We start from the raw sequence: 22,489 nt of genomic DNA, 5'->3' as shown, positions 1-22,489 counted from the left end.
TGATATGGAAAAACTGAAGAAACTAACATAGTCTTAAGACTCCACAGAAAACAAAGTATATAAAGAACGTGTTCTTCCTGACTTCCTACCGAAAACAAAGTAACAGGAGACTTAAAGAACCAATCTAGAACCAAGAAAGGGGAAACCTTCTAATTCTATGCATCAGTAGCTTTCTGCTACTGTTAGATCTGAACACTAAATACTGACACTCAGGACACTGGAGATGCAGGCCAGGCAAAAGAAACAGACGTTACAGAGCAGAGACAGCAGAGATGATAACACCTGCATCAGCAAATTAAACTCCAAGCTCCATTACCATTTATAATCCATCAAGCAAGGGGCGGTACAATTTTAACACACATTCTAAATGCAGCTCAGATTCAAATGCTCAGTTACATTTTCCAGGTCAGTGGTTTATTATAAAAATAAGAGATCTACTGTAACACAAAACTACTTTAAACCATCGGGGAGAGCCCTGAAAAGGAGGGGCCGATGCTAATCCCGTTGTACAGCACGCCTGGCCATCTGCTATTGTCTCATCTCACTCTCGGAGCACAAGGCTATCACCATGCATACAAATACATTCACTGCCTAGAAAGCTAGAGATGGTGGGCGGGCAGGGATGGCCCAGTTTACTTCAGTCACTCAGTCGTGTCCAACTCTTTGTGACTCCATGGACTGCAGCATGTCAGGCTTCCCTGTCCATCACCAATTCCCAGAGCTTGCTCAAACTCATGTCCATTGAGTTAGTGATGCCATCCAACCATCTCATCCTCTGTTGTCCCCTTCTCCTCCAGCCTTCATCTTTCCCAGCATCAGGGTCTTTTCAAATGAGTCGGTTCTTTGCATCGGGTAGTCAAAGTATTGGAGTTTCAGCTTTAGCATCAGTCCTTCCAATGAATATTCAGGACTGATTTCCTTTAGGATGGACTGGCTGGATCTCCTTGCAGTCCCAGGGACTTTCAAGAGTCTTCTCCAACACCACAGTTCAAAAGCATCAATTCTTCGGCACTCAGTTTTCTTTATAGTCCAACTCTCACATTCATACATGACCACTGGAAAAACCATAGCTTTGACTAGTTGGACCTTTGTTGGCAAAGTAATGTCTCTGCTTTTTAATATGCTCTCTAGGTTGGTCACAGCTTTTCTTCCAAGGAGCAAGCATCTTTTAATTTCATGGCTGCAGTCACCATTTGCAGTGATTCATTCTGGAGCCTGAGAATTTAAAATCTCTCACTGTTTCCATTGTTTCCCCATCTATTTGCCATGAAGTGATGGGATCGGATGCCATGATCTTAGTTTTCTGAATGCTGAGTTTTAAGCCAACTTTTTCACTCTCTTCTTTCACTTTCATCAAGAGGCTCTTTAGTTCTTTGCTTTCTGCCATAAGGGTGGTATCATCTGCCTAACTGACGTTATTGATATTTCTCTCAGCAATCTTGATTCCAGCTTGTGCTTCATCCAGCCTGGCATTTCACATGATGTACTCTGCATAGAAGTTAAATAAGCAGAGTGACAATATATAGCCTTGACATACTCCTTTCCCAATTTGGAACCAGTCCATTGTTCCACGGCCAATTCTAACTTGCTTCCTGACCTGCATACAGATTTCTCGGAGGCAGGTAAGGTAGACTGGTATTCCCATCTCTTACAGAATTTTCCAGTTTGTTGTGATCCACACAGTCAAAGGCTTTGGCATAGTAAAGAAAGCAGAAGCAGATGCCTTTTCTGAAACTCTTGCTTTTTCGATGATCCAGTGGATATTGGCAATTTGATCTCTGGTTCCTCTGCCTTTTCTAAATCCAGCTTGAACATCTGGAAGTTCTTGGTCCACGTACTGTTGAAGCCTGGCTTGGAGAATTTTGAGCATTACTTTGCTGTCGTTGAGATGAGTGCAACTGTGTGGTAGTTTGAACATTCTTTGGCATTGCCTTTCTTTGGGATTGGAATGAAAACTGACCTTTTCCAGTCCTGCGGCTACTGTTGAGTTTTCCAAATTTGCTGGCATACTGAGTGCGGTGCTTTAACAGCATCATCTTTTAGGATCTGAAACAGCTCAACTGGAATTCCATCACCTCCACTAGCTTTGTTTGTAGTGATGCTTCCTAAGGCCCACTTGACTTCGAATTCCAGGATGTCTGGCTTTTGGTGAGTGATCACACCACTGTGAATATCTGGGTCATGAAGATCTTTTTTGTATAGTTCTTCTGTGTATTCCTGGAGAATATACTGGAGAAGGGAATGGCAAACCACTTCAGTATTCCTGCCTTGAGAACCCAATGAACGGGGATGGTCCAGACAGAGCCCAAACTGGTCCAGAATGTGGGATAATCCAACCATTACCACAGCTGCTACTATTCTCAAAAAACAAAGTTTAACGCATATTTAATAGGCCAAAGCAATACATTATTTCCTGATATTCTCCTTAAATATTAAAATAGTTAAATATTACTTAAATAAATGGTTGTAAGTAATATCTGTGAAAAGATGATCAGAGAATGCAGATGCCAAGAAGAAGATGAAAGGAGAGTTACCATCTCCCTCTTCCTTATGGAGTAAGTGTCTAAATCAAGAAGCCAAGCAGGTTAAGTGTTGTGTAGAATTAAGACATGTCTTCAGGAATATCTCAAGTTCCATGGGTTGGCTTAAAAGCTCAATTTGTTTTTTCCTTAAGATGCTATGGAAAAACCAAAATAAACTTTTTGGCCAATCCAATACCTAAAAGGTTATGCTTAATATCCCACTGCAGATCAATTTCTAAAGTTTCTAACGGAAAATCTTCAGGACCAGGGGAAAGAAAAGTTGAATTCTACTTACTAGTTTCCTAAATAAAGTAACAGGATAACAAAGATGAATGCATTCACTGAAAAGCTTCTCATGATATAAGAAGTGGGAATAACTTTCCCAGAGACTCTGAACAGAGTTCATAAGGAAAAAGAATTCAGAGCTAGAGATCTGCCATGAATTTTTAAGAATCCGTATTATAAATGTATGAAGAACGGAGGTTCCATTCTGGGACACAACGCTGTTGGCAAGGACACAACCCACCTTTTTCACTCACAGCGCTCCCTCAGCCTGGGACACCTCACCCCTCCCCGATCTGCCAAGCAAACTTCATGCATCTTCAAGACTCGGCCGCTGTGACTTTTCTCAGACTCCTCTCGCGCAAGGTCGAATCTGAAATGCTCTGCTTTGTGCCCACGTGTGCCATTCGTGTAGCAGCCTCTTTAGCTCTGAGAGTCTGAGAGCAGGAGCCACGTCTTGTCTGTGTGTTCACTAGCACAGCACCAGGCACACAGCAGAAGGTGCTACGTTGTCAGCATGAGGGAAGACGGCGGAGGATGCCTGGGACGACCAGAAGCCCAACAGAACACAGTGACTGTGTGACTACAGATGTCCTCAGGAAGCAGAGGAGCCAAGGAGACTCCCGTGTCCACAAATACTCCCTGCCCTAAAACGAATGGTCCTGTTCCACCGTGCGACTATGCCACAACTCACCCACTCAGTTCTGTCAGTGAACATCTGCACAGTGTTTCCTCAGTTTTATATCTTTCCTCAATCCAAACAAGGTTACTATGAGCATTCCTATATATACCTTGGAGTTCATCTAAAGTATATGTACAAGGCAGGGTACCTTTACATTTAATAAGTGCTTTCCAAAATACCTGTATCTAATTTAAAAGCCCAACAGCACTGCATGAAAAAGAAATCCAGTTGCCATATTTACCAATACCTGATACTGTCAGACTTCTTAATTTTTGCCAATATAGCTTAAAATGGCAGGTATAAAATGATTTAACTGACTTCTTAATTTTTGCCAACATAGCTTAAAATGGAAAGTATAAAATGATTTCTTAATCTTTTACTTTACATTCCCCTGATGACAGTGGGGATAATGGGTAAATCGCTGTTCATATTTACTTGCCACGTGTATTTCCTCTTACATCTATTTGCTTAATACACACTTAAGTTGCACAAAAACACATTATCCTGGCCTAAGGTATGGGTGCATGCATAAACACCAAAGCCAGTATTTATTTCTGGGAGACAACAGAGGGGAGTACTATCAAGAAAAGGTATGCCAAAGAACTTGGACTGTATTTGAAATTTTACTTCCCAAGTCGAATAACTACAATTACTTATTATGTTGTTCTCTATGTTTTTTGTATCTCTCAAATAACTAAATTATGAAACATAAAAAGATAATATAAATGCATGGTCAACAAGCATGCACTTATGACCACTCTGGGAAAGGCGTTCAAAGGATTTCTTGGGGAACCAAGAATTAAATGAAATGTAAACCTTGGAAACAAGGCAGGCTATGGTGCAACAGCTAGAGGTAAACGTTAAATTCACTGAAACGCAGAAATGAAGGCTACACAATGTGAATTACCATGACAGAAAAGACAGTTCTTTCCCCTCAACAAGAAGCACAATGTAAATATGAAAAGTACCATAGACACAGCTAAAGACAACAAAGTTTACCAGCAAAAATCAGGAAGGGTGATTATAAATACACTAAGTATTTTTCACAGAAAGTAGTCAACAGACATTGCTTCACTTTAAAATGTGTTAAATTCAGACATAAAAATTAAATACATTGCTAAAAGTAATACGGAGATTAGGAAAACTAAACACAAGTTATACTTTCCCTACTCCATGAAACTGCTGTAATCAAGGTTACAAAGGACCTTTGCAGTATTAAACCCAATGGCAAATTCTTAGTTTTCATCTTATTTAACTCATCAGCAGTACTTGACAAGGCTAATCATCACCCCCTTGAAACTTCCTTAACTTGATTTCTAAGACATCACGTTCCAGTGAAAAGTCATAAACCTATTCTTTGAAGAGAGAGATTTGACAAAATGATGCTCAAGTTCATGTGGAGAAAGAAACAAGTAAGAAAAGTCAGAAATTGCTACAAAAAAAGGAAAAGAATAAAGCAGAACAACCTTACTGAACACTAAATGCATGATTAAAGTGCAATAATTAATAAAACTTGCTACTGGGACAGATAGAGAGGCAGATACATGGAACAGGCCAGAAATAGGCCCAGATTTACAGGACAATTTATCTGTGGCATCTCACGTCAGAAGAAAAAAGGTAGATTATTTAACAAACATTATAATGACAGCTGTCTGGCTACATATAAGAACAAAAGCTGAATCATTACAGCCAAAACATAAATTTCACAAAATAATGTTTAGATGTAAAGAAAAAAGAAACTTTAAACAAACCAGAAGAAAGCGTGTGTGAGTTACTTAATAATCTTGGCGGGCATAAGGGCTCTTTGAGCATGACCAAAAATTCAGAGGACTCAGAGGAAAGGACTACTAAGTCTGAAGTATAAATTCTAAGACAAACACCACCAAGGAAACAAAGAAGAAAAGGACAAACAAAACATATTTTGCAAAGCATGAAGAAAAGAGGCCAGTTCAACATGGGAAAGAAATTAATCCATGTGATAGAAAATGTAAAAATGAAAGGAACATGTAGGTTCCCAAAGAAAACTATGAAATGCACTCAGATTTAAACAAATATTAATCAGGAAGGTAGACATTTTTAATTATCTACGAGGTCAGTGGAAATTTTTAGAGGTTTGGCAACAATCGTCTGATGAAGCTGTGAAGAAAGCCATCTGAATATAAAAAAGCCACAGGCTTTGTAAAAAACTGGGCATCTGTTGTTTTTTTTTTGGATTCACACAATATCATTCTTGAATGAGGTGATTTATGTCGCTGTTATGCTGTTATGATAAATATGTAAATAAGGGGGGAAAACCCTATAAATATCTACTGACACAGCTGTAGGACATTAGTTAATCATGGTGTAAGACACTGAAGGCCATGCAGACATTAAAAACAATGAGATAAAGCTACATATAAAATGACATTAACATGTTTACTTTTAAACAAATAAATAAGTATGATCCCAGCTGTCTTTTTTAAAAAAAGGTGTGTGACACAAACAGGCCCACATATATACCCAGATATTTAACAAAAGAGTATACAATAATTACCAGCAAGTTACATCTAAAGAGCTTCACTGACAGGGCCAAAGAATGAGAAAAAATAATTTCATTTCTGATGTTTTTGTACTTCTTGAATTTTTTTTACCTTGAACATATATTACTTTCATAATTTAAAACTAGAAAAAACGTAGAAGAAATTAGCATCCGCTAACAACGTATCATAGGCAACTATTTAGAGTGATCTAACTTTTATGTTTACTCGAAAGCAGATGAAAACCAAACTAATGTAACAGAGGACAAATACTAAACACAGTCCTCTGTGCACAAAGGAAAAGCTGAACTTGAGGTTTAATAAGGTGAGTTATCTTCCCTGGCTATCGTTAGAGGTTAAAAATGAGCTGGGACAACGTCAAATACTTCTCATCCATCCCCTCAATGGAGAGGAGCAATCAACAGCAGTGCCTACTCCAACTGTCACCTCAAGGGCAGCCTTAACGAAGCTACATGTGGGAGGGGCAGATGGTCAACAGTACTTTCCTGACTGATTATAGAGTGTTAGCCTCTTCCCAGAAGTGATTAAGGTAAAAAAGGAAAGAAAGTCTTCTTTTCCTTGAGATATGCACATTACATGTCAGTACAGTAGCACGGGTCTCTATTCAAAACTGTAGTCCTCTTAACCCCGAGGATGGAGCAGCAAGCACCCGGCCCACGCACTACACTAACATGTCAGCACAGTTGCCGTATGAGACAGAAGACCAGGAGAGGCGGAGCGATGCCAGAATAATCGCTCGGGCAATTTACAAGGCACTGTGCACAAACAGTAACATGGGGAATGTGCCTGAAGATACCAGACAGTGTTTACTTGGAAACTTTAAGAACTGAATGTGCAGAGCAGTTTTAACAACCTACCTCCTTCAACAACAGTTTTCAACTCCTTCCTGCAGAAGTATCAACAGAGGAATGAGAGGCAGACTTTGACAGCATGTGGGTACAAGGCAGAGGGCCCTGGGTTCAGAACACGTGCACCTCACCTTCTTCTGAAGAACGTTGACCTTCCGCTCCTTCACGTCCAGCATGTCCTTGAGGTCGTGGATCTCCCCGGCCTGCGTCCCCTTCTCTTCAGCCATGTCCTGGATTTGCTTTGTCTTCTTATTCAGCATGGTTTCCTTCTCTTCCAAACGCAACCGCAGAGCGTCCACCTACGAGTGTTGAGATTTTTACAAGTGATTAACTGAAAAGAAGGACTTCCCAGGTGGCTCAGCGGTGAAGAACCCGCCTGCCAATGCAGGAGACTCCAACTCGATCCCTGGGCTGGGGAGATCCCCAAGAAGGGCATGGCAAGCCACCCCAATATTCTTGCCTGGAGAATCCCCATAGACAGTGAACCCTGGCGGGCTACAGTTCATGGGGGTTGCAAACAGTTGGACATGACTTAATGACTAAACAATAACAACTGAAAAGAATGGAATGTAATTCCTTCCCAATAGATGTGCACTGTTGCCCAAGTAATATTTTTATAGCAAGCTTACATTAGAATTCAAATAACGGGGCTTCCCTGATAGCTCAGTTGGTAAAGATCTGCCTGCAATGCAGGAGATCCTGGTTCAATTCCTGGGTTGAGAAGATCCACTGGAGAAGGGAAAAAGCTATCCACTCCAGTATTCTGGCCTGGAGAACCAATCCATGGGGGTTGCAAAGAGCCGGACAGGACTGAGCAACTTTCACTTTCTGGAGAAGGGAAGGGGTACATACCACTCTGAATGTAATCATGACTACTTAGAATTAAACTCTAAAATTTTGTGAGTTCTTCCATAATGAAATAAAAATTTTACATCAGTTAAATTACGATGGTATCAAGATAAATAGATCCAAATAAACGGGACAAGATAGAGAATTGTTAAAAATGGGCCGAGCTTTGCTACTTCTATAAAAGCAGGTATGATCTATCATGTTTCTCAAATTTTACATGCATTAGAATCCTTCAGAAGATTTGAACAGAATGCCAGGACAAGCCATCAGAGTTTCTAATCCAGCAAGGTTGGGGCTCAAGAATCAGTATTTCTAACAAGTTCCCAAGTGATACCACACTGCTTTAGAAAATTTAAAATTAGAAAGAAAACTGTAACTGCCACCAAACTTGACACTTGCTGAATCAAATACTACAATCCACCTGCAGCTGACAATATTATCACACACTCAGAGATCTGTGAGGCCAAGCAAGTCTACCACCAGCTCCTCTGACTAGACAGCCCAAGTTTGCTGTCCAAGTACCAGCACATCCGGAAATAACAGCATTATAACTATAGTATCAGTAATATATCAAAACTATATCATATCAAAACACTAAGGAGGGAGGTTCAAGATGGAAGGGACATACGTTTACCTATGGCTGATTCATGCTGATGTATGGCAGAAAACCAACACCAGATTGTAAAGCAACTGTCCTTCAATTAAAAATAAATTAAATAAATAACTGCTACTGCTAAGTCACTTCAGTCGTGTCCGACTCGGCACGACCCCATAGACGGCAGCCCACCAGGCCTCCCCATCCCTGGGATTCTCCAGGCAAGAACACTGGAGTGGGTTGCCATTTCCTTCTCCAATGCATGCAAGTGAAAAGTGAAAGTGAAGTCGCTCAGTCGTGTCCGACTCTTAGCAACCCCGTGGACTACAGCCCACCAGGCTCCTCCATCCATGGGATTTTCCAGGCAAGAGTACTGGAGTGGGGTGCCATTGCCTTCTCCGAAATAAATAACTAGTATTAGCAAAAAAAAAAAAAAGAGCATAAAGAAGGCTGAACATCCAAGAATTGATGTTTTCCAATTGTGGTGCTACAGAAGACTCTTGAGAGTCCCTTGGACAGCAAGATCAAACCAGTCAATCCTAAGGGAAATCAACCCTGAATACTCATTGGAAGGACTGATGCTGAAGCTGAAGCTCCAATACTTTGGCCACCTGATATGAACAGCCAACTCACTGGAGAAGATTCTGATGCTAGAAAAGATGCTGGGCAAGACTGAAGGCAAAAGGAGAAGAGGGTGGCAGAGGATGAGATGGTTGGATGACACCACCGATTCAATGGACACAAACCTGGGTGAACTCCGGGAGATAGTGAGGGACAGGGAGGCCTGATGTGCTGCAGTTCATGGGGTCACTAAGAGTCAGACATGATTTAGCAACTGAACAACAAAGCAAAAACCTCCCCCGCCAAAACTAACATTATATAAAAATAATATGGTCTCTGAGTACCAATACTGTGTGTGTAGTAGCATTTACTGCTCAATAGATACTGAGGAAAATTTCCTAGGAAACTAGTCTCATTTGAAACTGCTATAGATAAGCCATCATGTACTTACAAATAATCTTAAACTATGCTAGAGAGGAAAAACGTATAAATGAAAAGATTTCACTCTGCTCATCTCTATTTCAACCACTTCAATGCCACCAGGGTCGCCAAGCCAAATATTGGGGAGCCATCTTTTCAGGTCTCATAATTCTTCACCACAAGTTCCACTGTCCCCTCAATAAACACTCCCTTATCTGTAACTTTCCTCTGGTTTAATAAATGATACATGGCAAGCTTTCTTATATTCTGCAAAGATTCACCTAAGAACTGTCAAACTCTGAAAATCTTATTTCTGAAACTCAGCTCTTTCTTTTACGCCTGCTAAGCCTATTCTTTGTTCATAGCATAACCTCTGACCCATCACCCTTTTTGTTATCCACCTCCCTTGTAGTTTTATTTCTCTCCCAGCCTGAGCAATCATTTCAAATACAGCCTCACATCATTTTGTTTTGTTTTGTTTTTTTGCAGTCATGTTTATTGCACAAACCTTTACTTCTAAATTAACCAGTTTTCTTCATTCTACCCTCACACTTCTGAACCTTCTTGCATGTGGTCAGGTATGTGCTTGCCAACCACACATAGAGTATTATCGAAAGCCCTCAGAATTCTGAGGACAGTAACTATGAGACCTCAGAGAGCTGCTGCTTTGCGGAAAGCACCTAGATGCCCTGCTGCATTTTTGCATCAGACCCCTGACTCTGCTAAGTGACCTGGAGGCGGGCCTGTGCTAACCACTCACTAAAGCCTGCGTGCTGTTCTGATGGAATGTCAGGTATGAGACCCACAGGAACTGGTGACTGAAAAAGGTAATGAGTGAAAAACTCTTGTTATAGATACACAAACTTTTGGTGTTACTGCAGTGGGAAATGCCGGCTTTGATATTCAAAATAGTTTATATTCCAAAGATTAGGCACAAACTACCCGCGCCCACATACACCCTAATCACTAAATGATCTTTTCAAGTCAAGTCACCTGTGTACACTTTTTCTTGGTCTGCTTTTTCATGCAACACAGAATTTAAATGTGCTAGTCTGGAGATCTAAGATAAAAAATACCACAAAAGCCACTTTGCTACTACTAGATTAATCGCTCTGAATTCTACACTGATCTTTTGGTTTGAACTAAATTCATAGTGTAATTTTGCGTGAGGTCCATATTTCACAAACCACACACACACACAAAAAGCATATTCAGGGAAACCCCTCAGAGATTAGCAGGATACACAGTCATCACCCTAACACCATTCTTGGCAGGGGGAATAATGCCTTGTTTATTCATGTCCGCTGGGCTGGAGGAACAGCATCTCTCCAGCTTGCCAAGCATCAAGGTCTGTGGCAAGCAGGTTATGCCAACTTCAACATAAGTAGGAGGCTTTTCCTCTGCAGGATTTTCCCTACCAATGGACGTGAACAGAAAAATGGCTACCCTGCTGTTCTTGTCTTTTACTTCATCAATATCAACCCATCTTAGCCTTCTTCTGTTTTATATCAATAAATAGATTTACCTAAGAGCACAGTAGTATTTGCATGGAAACAATGGTGTATTTCCTGTAATTCCTCTCTTGGAGTTACAGGACTCACTCTGCTTCCAACTCTCTGACCACGCCTTTTCAATGTTCTTCACTGGTGCGTGATAAGTCACTTCAGTGGTGTCTGACTCTTTGCAACCCCATGGACTGTAGTCCACCAGGCTCCTCTGCTCATGGGATTCTCCAGGCAAGAGTACTGAAGTGGGTTGCCATGCGCTTCTCCAGGGGATCTTCCCAACCCAGGGATTGAACACAGGTCTCCTACGTTAAGCCAGGTCCTACATTAACAGGTGAGTTCTTTACCACTAGCGCCACCTGGGAAGGCTGTTCTTCACTGGACCCTCTGTCATTTCCCTCTATGTCTCACTCCCTACAACTTCCTCTGGAGAAACCACTTCATTCTTGAGGCTTTAGCCACCATCCCCCTAACAACAGCGCCCACATATTTATTCCTGGTCCCAACCAGTTTTAAAAACCTGAGATTCTAACAAAAGTTTCTGCTTAAATCAGATATACCACTGAATATTCTGTTTAGAATGAGTTTTTTTTTTTTTTTAAGAATCTTTGCTTTTAAAGGACCTTTAAAAGTGGCCAAACATTAATGCAGATTAAATCTGAGTGATGTCTATTATGTTATTTTCTGCATTTTTCCTGTATTTGACAGTATTTTGTAAGGTTTTTAAAAATTAAATAAACTACTCCTAATTATAAGACTGCAAAAAAAGCAAAGCCCACACTAAGTGACCTGCCCAAGATCACAGCATAACCTCCCGTCACCACTTCTCCCACTGTCTCCGCCTAGAAAGAAGGATGAACGAAGGGCACTGGGCCAGGAGACCAACACCGCACACAAGCAGACCTTTTAAGAAGGCTGTTCCAACAAACTCAGTGAGTTCGTTTGACACCCCATCCCAATGAAAAGCTGAAGAGCTCAGAGAAACTTCAAGAAGACCACAGGCAGAGATGTGTCATTCCAGTTTATTTGTACAAGGGTAGGAGGGGGTGCAAATGTATGGTCTAAAAAAAACCAATGGCAATACTTTAACCCAGTGATATTTAATATTAATCTCCAAATTCAGATGAGCGCATCATAATTAAAAAACTATTCTAGCCACATTTAACGTCTATTTCAACCTTAAAAAGTTGGCATTATTATTAATTTCATGGACTGATGAAAAAATGGAAGAGGAAAGAGGTAAAATAACTCATCCAAGGCCACATAACTAATAAATGCAGGATGCTGTGTTTCAAACCGAGGTTTGACTTCAAAGCCCAGGCTTTTGACCACAATGTTGCTAAATCCAGACCAGCTCTGTGGAGGTTAACAGATCAACAGTGGTGTTCACAAAACAGGAACAATTCCATGGGTGTCATTAATACACACTACCCCCAAAGACCTCAATCCCTGGCTTAATTTAGTGATTTGAGAGCCAGATGAAAGTCCAGGATAGCTTCAGAGAGGAAGACAAGATCAATTAAGAGCAAGAGAAATATTAGTAATTACAGAAATAGATGAGAACTTTTCAACAGTTGGTTCAAACTGACTTTTAGGGGATGCAACAGGAGAAACCTGCTTTGGAAAAAGTGACCCTTGTCAAGTGTCATCAGAGTAATTTACGAAAAAAAGCAAATCCTAATAAACAGGCATATAACACTCATAAAATCACCCCAATTCAAAAGGAAGCTAGCTTTCCTACTGTTATTGTTCAGAATGAGACACTTACATTTGAGCAGTTGTCCTGATAACTTACGGGGGTAAATTGCTGAAACTCAGTTACTCCCACAATGGCTAAAAGCAAATATAAAAACCATCCAAGAATGACCACAAATACAGTCTTTGTTCTCTATGGTACAAGAAGCCAATCACAAGCCGATGTGTGTGAGACCCAGTTAATGAGAACATTATTTGAGAGGGGTACAAAGAGAAGGATGAATTGCCAAGGGGGAGAAGTCATCTATTAGACTGTGACAAGCTTTTAAGTGTTTGCATCATCACTAACCAACTGCCTGGGACTCGGGTTCGCACACCTGCCACCTCCATCCAAAGCTATCACAGCAGCAGGCCTGGAAGCAGGCTCACTTCTAAAGCGAGGGTGCCCTCTTCTGACTCTTTCATAGTACTGCATGCAACCAGGTACTGATGTGAAAAACTCTTTAATAAAGCTCTAAGTTAATAAATTTGCAGGTTACATTTTCCAGGTAGTTCTGCATCTGCAATTCCATGAGTAAACCTTAATTTTGCTTGATAAAACAGTGAACAGCAGAACTTCCACATAAAGTTTTGCCAATGAAAAGTGACCACGTTCTCTCACTGTTTTCGCAGTTTACACACATTAGCTGACAGTATTATAAGAACTACGATGATGTCGACAGCTGATGTGCGAAGACTTTACTATGCGACAGGCACCAGACGTGAATAAACTGGCTTAATGCTAACAACCTAACAAGGCCGGCACTCCTCTTCACCTTACAGATGTGAAAAGAGGCTCAAAGAACTTGAGCAACAGGTCAGAATCTGCACCTGCTGGCCGGTGGTCAAACTTGGTAACGCTGATGCCAGAGCTGCATTCATACCCAAAACATGCTTCTGAGGTAGGAAGCTGATGCCATGATTAAACGAAACACGATCAAAATAGAAAAGGCCTAAGTAAGCTGTAAGGAAAATTATAAACATACCATCTTAAACCGCTCATTTTCAACAAAATCCCACAGTATAAAAATAATATATTATGTGAAATATTTGGGTCATTTTTCTCTTCCTCCTCACTTGAAGACACTGAATTTCTGAGTCTGTGATGTTTTTCTGCATTCTTTTTACTACCCATTTCTTTTTCTCATTAAACTATACCTTTGTTAATTATCCAGTTCTTTAAAACAAAACCTTAATCCATATTACATGCCTTTTCTTCTGTAAAGCAGAACTGCAAGGAGATCAAACCAGTCAATCCTAAAGGTAATCAGTCCTGAATATTCCTTGGAAGGATTGATGCTGAAGCTGAAACTCCAATACTTTGGTCACCTGATGCGAAGAACTGACTCATTGGAAAAGACCATGATGCTGGGAAAGAGTGATGGCAGCAGGAGAAGGGGGCATCAGAGGATAAGATGGTTGGATGGCATCACTGACTCGATGGACATGAGTTTGAGTGAGCTCTGGGAGTTGGTGATGGATAGGGAGGCCTGGAGTGCTACAGTCCACGGGTTGGCAAAGAGTAGGACATGACTGAGTAACTGAACTGAAAGCAGAACTGCTTACCTACTCCTACCTAAATTCTCTACGTCATTGAGCTCTTTAGAAAATATTTTCCTTTAGACAGTAAATCCGAACAGCATCATCATTGCAAATATGACAGATTCTCATCTGTATCAAATTATTGGGTATGTTCTTATCTAAATCTAGGCTGACAGCCTAGGTCATCTTCTAAGATTTCTAAAAATGATAACCCTATTTTCAAACAGGACGTGAAGGCACACATCTAATAATCTGTTCAAAACGAGATGAATCTTGAACATTTTTGTATTCCACAGTTTGCGTACTTAAAGCTATTCATAGTACCAAAAATTAAGGACACTTAATAACCCAACACAGGCTGCCCAAGCTCATGGTCATTCATGACTGCAAGATTTACCGTGGGTGAGAACAAACATTTTTACAACTATCTTTTCATTTCTTAATGTGTGCATGCTCAGTCAGGTTTGATTCTTTCTGACCCCATGGACTACAGCCCGCCAGTCTCCTCTCTGTCCTTGGAATTCTCCACGCAAGAATATTAGAGTGTGTTGCCATTCCCTTATCCAGGGAAGCTTCCCAACCCAAGGATCAAACCTGCGTCTCCTGTTTCCAGCATTGGCAAGCAGGTTCTTTACCACAGAGTCACCTGGGAAGTCCTAAAGTATATTTAGAAACATCAAAAATATATGTAAACTGCACTGGTTTTAATTTGTTAGATCCAAGAATGACAGAAACAAGATGATTATAGTTTAGTACAATAACGATTGCACTGCTATACAATCTCTCACAACAGTATCCACGGCTCCCATATCTCAACACCAAAAAGTGCACACGTAACACAAGTGCCAAGGTGCCCAGGAACGGTATCCCTGAAGACCCTAGCACGCCTTTACCTCGGTCTGCAGGATGGCAGCCCTCTGCTCCTTAGCCGTCAAGGACTCCTTGAGCACTTCGATGTGCTGTTTGCTGTCTGAGAACTGGTTGGTGAGGGTTTCCAGCTTTGTCTGCAGAGCTAGTAGTTCCGTGTCCTTTCTGGACAGCTCCTGCTTCACCTGACCAATCTAGAGAAGAAAAATAAAACAGTGTAAGGAAAAAAGAAATAAAACCAAGAACCTCTAATCTGGATCTCAGACAGATCCAGGTCGAGATATGCAGCATTAATTTTAGGACAGGGCACAATTCATCTTTTTGCATCATCTAATCTTAGATGACCACCCCCCCCAAAAAAAAAATCAAAGCTTATTCAACTAATAGGAAAATTCCCAGCTTTCATTTACTGTCTTCTAAACTTTTTGAAATCCTTTAGAAAAGGAATGGATGACGAAAAATCCCAGTTCACTTAGATAATGATGATTAGATAACAGTAAACATCTGATCATGACTAAAACAGTTTTCATTTTATTAAGTCATAATAAACTTCAAATCATAATTAAAGCAGGATTAGTGTAGATGTAGTACAGAGAGAAAAAAGAAACTTCCTAGCATGGCTATTTAAACTCAAAAGCTGCTATTGCAGTTCTTTTTTCTTTTCATTCTGAAATGAAAGTTTACATGAAGTCTCTGTCTCAAAAAGCCACTTTTAGAGTTACAAAGCATTATAAATGTGCTTAAAAAAAAAAATCGTATCACTTTGAGAAGTTAGGGATACTGACCTAAAAAAAAGACTCCACCTACAAAGTTGTATCACCTACAACATGTCGTATCAACTAAATGGATAAAAGTATATAACCTAAATAAAGAATGCATAAAATCTCATTCTGTTAAGAGTCTGTATGTGTAATTTGAAGTTGATTTACTCTGACAGAGTAATCCATAAATCAACAGGTGCCACTCACCCCCCTCCCACAAATTTTTCTCCTCTTGACATGTCTGTTGCTTAGTTGCTAAGTTCTGTCCAACTCCTTGCGACCCCGTGGACTGTAGCCTGCCAGGCTCCTCTGTCCATGAGATTCTCCAAGCAAGAATACTGGAGTGTGGATTGCCACTTCCTCCTCCAGGGGATCTTCCTGACCCAGGGACCAAATTTGTGTCTACAGCACTGGCAGGCAGCTTCTCTAATACCAAGCCACCAGGAAAGCCCAAAGATTTGATTAACTGACAGAACAGTGAACAATTTTGCTTTTTTTTGGCTGTGCTGCATGGCACGTGGGATCTCAACTCCCTGACCAGAAACTCAACTTGTGCTCTGTCCACTGGAAGTCAGAGTCTCACCACTGAACCACCAGAGAAGTCCCATCTGGACTTAGAAAACATTTCAATTCAAACATCTCCTTTACATTCTACTGTGTTTCTAAGAATTTTTAGTCTTTTATTCTAAATGTAAGCTAACTTAACAGTAATGACATCTGCTTTTACATTATGTTTACTGCCTGGGGCAAGGCATTCATGCACTAAAATACAGACTAATTACTGGAAGTATAAACTTGGTAAGAAGTCAGTAATCACAGTATCACTGAGGAAACAAAAAACGTTTTTTTTCAAGTTGAATGTATCTAAACTATTTTGGCTGCGATAATCTTAGGCACTAGGGCCAAAGCGTTTGAGAACAATTTCCCATGAGAAAGTATGAAATAAATTTTACTGTAATTAAAATTAGACTTTTTTAAGGGGCACTAAAAATAAATTTCTAATTTACTCTTCTGTTTCAGCAGGAAGTCAAGCATTTTCCTCATATGCATGAAATCTCTATTTATAAATCTAATTATTCATTCATTCAACAAGTATTCCTGTGAGCTCACTGAATGCAAAGTACTGGCTGATACTACTGACATCAGAGGAAGATCATTGCCAACAGCAGCTATCTCCACCCTGAAATACAGAAAGGTGCCCAGGAGTCACCGCGTACTGGTGGTGTGGCATCATTTCACGATACCCCTTTACCGATAAAACACACACACGGTGTTATCCCATCCCTAACAAACAGAAGGCATGAAAAACGCACTTGTTGTATGAATGAATATACAGGAGGAACGTTCCCACCTCATCAACTAAAGAACCTATGGCTTAATCCCAATACAAAAAAAAAAAAAATTGGATAACAACAACAAAAAGAACCCATGGCTTATAGATGACTCAAATTTCCAGCTATCTCTGACCATGTGATCAAAAATAAACATGAAATTTCAGTTTCCTCATCTGCATTATTAAATAATCCTCAAATAATACTATACTGACCATAAAGACTGAGAAAGAGAAGAAAACATTCTAAACAGAAGAGTTTGGAAGCACAAAATTTGCCTAGAAGTTAAGAGCATACAATGTTACGTGGCAGCCCGGATGGGAGGAGGAGCTGGGGGAGAATGGATAAGGTATACCTATGACTGAGTCCCTTGCTGTTCACCTGAAACCGTCCCAACAGTATTCACTGGCTATCCATCAATATACAATAAGAAGTTAAAAAAAAAGCAAAGTTAGGAGTACAAGGCTTTGCAGTCAATCCCAAGTAAGGATAAATGTGTCCTCTACAATAATTTCCTCTCTAAGCCTTGGTTTCCTGATCAGTAAGATGGGGAGAAAGCAAACCTGTGCCACTATATCGTGTACAGGTTAAACAAACAAGAAAAAAATGTATGGGATGTTTAGCCTCTTGTTTGACACAAAAAGATATTAATAATAATAGCTGAGGGAAAAAAAGTTATAGATCAACTTTTCCTCTGGACAATTCATGGTTACCACAAACCAAATTGGACCCTTTTAGACAAAATATCTCACTTTTCTATCTACACTACAAAGGGGTCAATAAATAAATAGCGAACACACCAAATTAGCACAAGTTTTTGTTTTTTTTAAATGCTGCATTCCAGTCTTATCCCACCATTATTTTCAGATGCATTTTTCTCCTGACACTTGTGAGACAAACGTGTGCCCGACTAGCTCAGGGCAGAGGTGTGCAGGCCCTACTGGCACAGGTCCTGGCACCCGAGGGCTTGTGTAAAAATCAAACTGCCTCTCACTAGCTGAGTATCCTGAGCACCCCTGTGTGCCCTCAGTTTCTTCATCTATAGACTGGGTTGATAATATATCTATCTATATCTAACTTAGTAGGTTACAAAATGCTTATAGTAAGTACCCAAGTGTTAGCTATTTTTTTAATAATCATTTTATCACAGTTTGAAGTGGAATTCCAACTTCTCTAGACAGGAGATGGAACTAGATTTGGAGACTAATTTACTAGATAATTATAAATTAAGCTAACCACTTCCTAGACATCTGTTCCACAGAAAAGTAAAATGTGTTGCAAAAATCACCTATGGGGGACTTAAGAGGTGATGTCTATCTAGCAGGGTAAAGCACTTCACTCAAGAAGCGAGATTCAAACAAACCCTGGTTCGTGGACCTAGAACATCTGCACAGTCTTTGTACCTAAGAAGAGAAAGAGACTGTCCACATACATCAGGTGTCTGGTGACAGGAAAGGAGCCGAGGGGAAAAAACAAGCTTTGAAGAGCCATCCACGCAGTGACAGAGCAACGATGGAGAACCAAGGACAGGCCCTCCGGAGCGCGCATGGCTCACGGCACACAGAGGGGGAAGAGGAGTCGGTTAAAGAGCAGCGCAGGCTGGTTAGTGCAGCGCCGGGCAGAAATGCCAACCACAGAGGGAGGGGGAGCACCCAGAGCCAGCCGCAGGTCCCGCCGCGGGACCACGGCACGCAAAGGGTAGATCTTACGGCAAAGACCTCGGCCTGCAGACCAGCCGCTCTCTTTTTCAGCTCCTCCCCTTGGGCCTCTTTGGAACTTAGCTCCTCCTTCAGTTGCTCTACCTGTCACGACATTGTTATTCCTTTTCACTCAGGTGTCAACTTGGGTCGTCGTCTTACCTGCTTTTGAGCCAGAGCAGGAACTGGAAACAACAATAACTCATAGAACACAATCAGACTGGTTCCCCTAATTCCTTCTTCAAAGGACCCCTGGATGGGTTTGCTCTTTTCACAGGGCATTTTTCAGGGACTGGAATGTGCTAACTGGCAAACGGGCAGCAGAGACAATATTTTATTTTGTTCTCAAGTGAGAGAGACAAATCAAGCTAACAGAAATTTGGATGTGTGGATTTTTCAGTTCTGGAAGTTACATGAAACTAACTGGCTGTGGTCACACATAACGGATTCTTAAGATAAAAGAGGAATATTCTACAGGTATGGGGATCACAGCAAGAAGCCAGAAACTGTACCATTAGAGGAACAGTTTCCACTTCTGAGAAACTGGGGAATTGACACAATTGGGATATTGGGGGGGAGTGTGTTGGGGGGATACTTATTTTCTAGCTAATATTTTATAACTGAAATTATGATCTTTAATTAAAACACCACAAACCTGATAAACTGATAATGGTAATAAACTAAATCCTCCAACTTGCCTAAAATAGTTGAGAAAATCAAACTAAGTGCCTTTGGATCTAAGGAAGGAATACTGTGACGGAGGTTATAATGCAGACTGCCGTGTCTCAGCCTTCCTTACTGTACATACAGCCAAGTGCATGCGGGAAACAATAAACCTGATATGCACGGCTCTTCCCCAAGGGGGAGCGCAGAGGACTTTCCTTTAAGGACTGTGTTTGAAGGGAAGATGTGATTTTATTTAAGCCATTTCGGGGTGGGGGGAAAGAGGGATGGGTTCAGCCTTTTGGTGTTCTGACTTTTAAACTGTTTCACAAGAGAATGTGATCTTTCATACAGGAAGAAAAACTCATCTGGATGTAATTCTGCTTGCCTCAGAAATACTGACAGACAGGAAGTGCTAAACCATGATAATACACACCTAGCCTCACACAAGTAATTTTAAGTGAAATCTGAAATATCCATACAACATCAGTAATTCTGACGTTAATACTGGGGAAGTTTTATCTGAAAGAATTATGTTTCAAGTATTCTTCCCTAAAGCCTGATAAAGTAGTGTGAGGTCCATCATCACTAAAGAGGCAGGAATACACGTCAGTTTTTCAACCCCCTCCCCCTTTAAAAATCAGGTATCTCACACCATTACCTTGTTCTTCATAAATTTAGAATGGCTCCGGTACACCTCCATTTGCTTCATCTCCTCCTCTCGCTCTTCAGTACTCAAAGCCCCGTTGGATTTCAGCATCTGGATCTCCTCTTCCAAGTCTCGGAGCCCACGCTCCATAGAGGAGATTTTGGAATCCTGAGGGCAACACAAGATTGAGACATTAACGTCTTCGCGAAAAATCAGCGAGGGTGAACAAGCCGGTCTTTACAGTGTGAAATTTAATCAAGATCAACATATACGTAGAAAAGCTACAAGAGGTGCCCTCCTTCTGAAGTCTATCCTTCCTGGACATAGTATGTTTTTTCTTGAATTCCTTCCTCTGTGCCCTTCTGATTAAAGCTAACAGTATTAATGAAAGAGGCAGAAGCAATGGACAACTGGTTGGAAGTTTCTGAGCACTTTATGGTCAACAAACTTGTAGTGAAAACATCTGTGATATTAACAGAAAAACCTTTCCAGGTTGTAATACTTTACCATTTTACTTGGCAACCTGAAAAGGTTTATCTCTGCTCCCAGTGGAGTAGGGAGAAGAGTAAGAAGGTTTTGAAGACTTACAGTAATGTGTCCATCTACAATCACAAACCTCTGATAACATCCCACTGCAGAAAAGCAAAGGGATGAACTGTTAATTACATCAACAGCTGCAGTTTACCCTACGGTGGTCCTGTCTTATCCAGTTTTGCTTTCTGTGGTTTGGCTTTCCATGGTTTCAGTTACCCAAGATCAACTGTGGTCTGAAAGTACCAAATGGAAAATTCCAGAAAGAAGTGATTCATTAGTTTTAAACTGCACACTTGCTGTTCTGATCAACATGATGAAGTCTCACACCTCTGTCACCCCAGGACATGAGTCACCTCTTCGTCCACTGTATCCCTGCCCACTGGTCACCGAGTGGGAGTCTTGGTCATCAGACAGACTGTCCTGGCATCGCAGTGCTTGTGTTCAAGTGACCCACAGCACAAGCGTAGTGATGCTGGCAACTGAGAATAGCCAAAGAGAAGCCATAAGATGCTTCTTTTAACTGGAAAAATGGAAGTTCTCACTAAGGAAAAAAAAATACGCTGAGGTTGCTAAGATCTACAGTACAGATGAACCTTCCATCAGTGAGATTGTGATGAAGGAACAAGAAATTCATACTAGTTTTGCTGTTGTACCTCAAAGTGCAAAAGTTAAGGCTACCGTGCATGATAAGCACTTAGTTTAGACGGAGACAGCACCAGAGTTGAACAGTAAGAAACAGAGAGGATGAGACCACTCGCCTTTTCATAAAGTATACTGTTCTAACTGTTCTATTTTATCATTAATTATTGTTAATCCCCTACACTGTGCCTAGTTTATAAAGTGTATCCAAGGAATGTACAAGGGGAAAACACAGAATATACAGGGTATGGTATTATACTATCTGTGGCTTCAGCCATGCACTGAGGGTCTTGGATCATACCCCTCATAGACAAGGGGGAGTGCTACTGTGTTAGTAATCTTACTTATTCTCTAAACTTCACCATGAGTTTGAAATATTTCATAGTCATTTTTAAAAAGAAACATCACTGTTCTTGTAAATCAGCCTCACCACAAATATCCACCTCCCAGTACAATACCTTCTATACCATTTTCTTGATTTGTCTGTCACGGTACCTAGCTTATCCCCAGATTACTTTAGATGTTATAAGTTACAGAAAAACTCCAAAAAAGAACAGATATTTTTACATCGATAGTTGCATATGCTTATTCACCTATGAAATAAAGACCTTAAAGAGCATAAATTAAGTAGAACTTTATTTTATCTGGAAATTCTGAAAAACCATTCCCTCAGGAAGAAATTTTGAGATTGACTTGTTTTTTCACTTTACCTCCAGGCTGTCGTGACTGACTTTCCTTGCTATCTGAAAGCATGCAGATAAGAGTTAAAAGACTTATCATTAGACAGTTATAACTATTTTTAGGTTCAGGGGAGAGGTAAGGGCTGAATTCCTCCGACTTGCATTGAATTACCTTTAAAAATAATACAACAAACATTTTCATTTACAAAACTATTCAAATGAAACTTACATTTGGTTCAAAATTAAACATACTGTATTAATACAATCAGAGACATTCTAAATCTGAACTAGGATTTTTTTTTTTTTTTTAATATTTGACTGATGTAAGTAACACTGCCATTACTTCTTAGTATTCTATGTATTTTTGGCTGTGCTGGGTCTCATTGCTGCTTGGGCTTTTCTCTAGTTGTGGCCAGCAGGGGCTATTCTCTAGTTACCACGTGTGGGCTCCTCACTGCAGGGGCTTCTCTTGCAGAGCATGGGCTCCGGGCACAAAGGCTTCAGTAGCTGTGGCACAGGGCTTAGTTTCTCCATGGCCTGTGGGGTCTTCCCGGACCAGGGCCTGTACCCACGCCTCCTGCATTGGCGGGC

At 40.7% G+C, this 22,489-nt stretch overlaps 1 protein-coding gene across 7 annotated transcripts in view; it reads right to left on the bottom strand.

Moving 5' to 3' along the window:
* Positions 1 to 22,489, bottom strand: part of ERC1 (ELKS/RAB6-interacting/CAST family member 1) — a 267,938-nt gene that overhangs the window by 171,764 nt on the left and 73,685 nt on the right. For 5 of the 7 annotated variants that reach the window (XM_010845037.1, XM_010845042.1, XM_010845041.1 and 2 more), the window contains exons 5-8: positions 20,058 to 20,213; positions 18,755 to 18,838; positions 14,971 to 15,138; positions 7,003 to 7,170 (exon numbers count right to left, since the gene is read on the bottom strand). In XM_010845037.1, the coding sequence (XP_010843339.1) occupies positions 7,003 to 7,170; positions 14,971 to 15,138; positions 18,755 to 18,838; positions 20,058 to 20,213 (576 nt within the window). The remainder of the gene's footprint in view (positions 1 to 7,002; positions 7,171 to 14,970; positions 15,139 to 18,754; positions 18,839 to 20,057; positions 20,214 to 22,489) is intronic. The other 2 variants (XM_010845040.1, XM_010845043.1) reach the window with 1 other exon arrangement.

Source organism: Bison bison, unplaced genomic scaffold, assembly GCF_000754665.1.
Source record: "Bison bison bison isolate TAMUID 2011002044 unplaced genomic scaffold, Bison_UMD1.0 scf7180017864213, whole genome shotgun sequence".
NCBI classification, from domain to species: Eukaryota; Metazoa; Chordata; class Mammalia; order Artiodactyla; family Bovidae; genus Bison; species Bison bison.
Note: the sequence above shows the minus strand (reverse complement) of the source record. Positions and strands in the feature narration are given on the sequence as shown.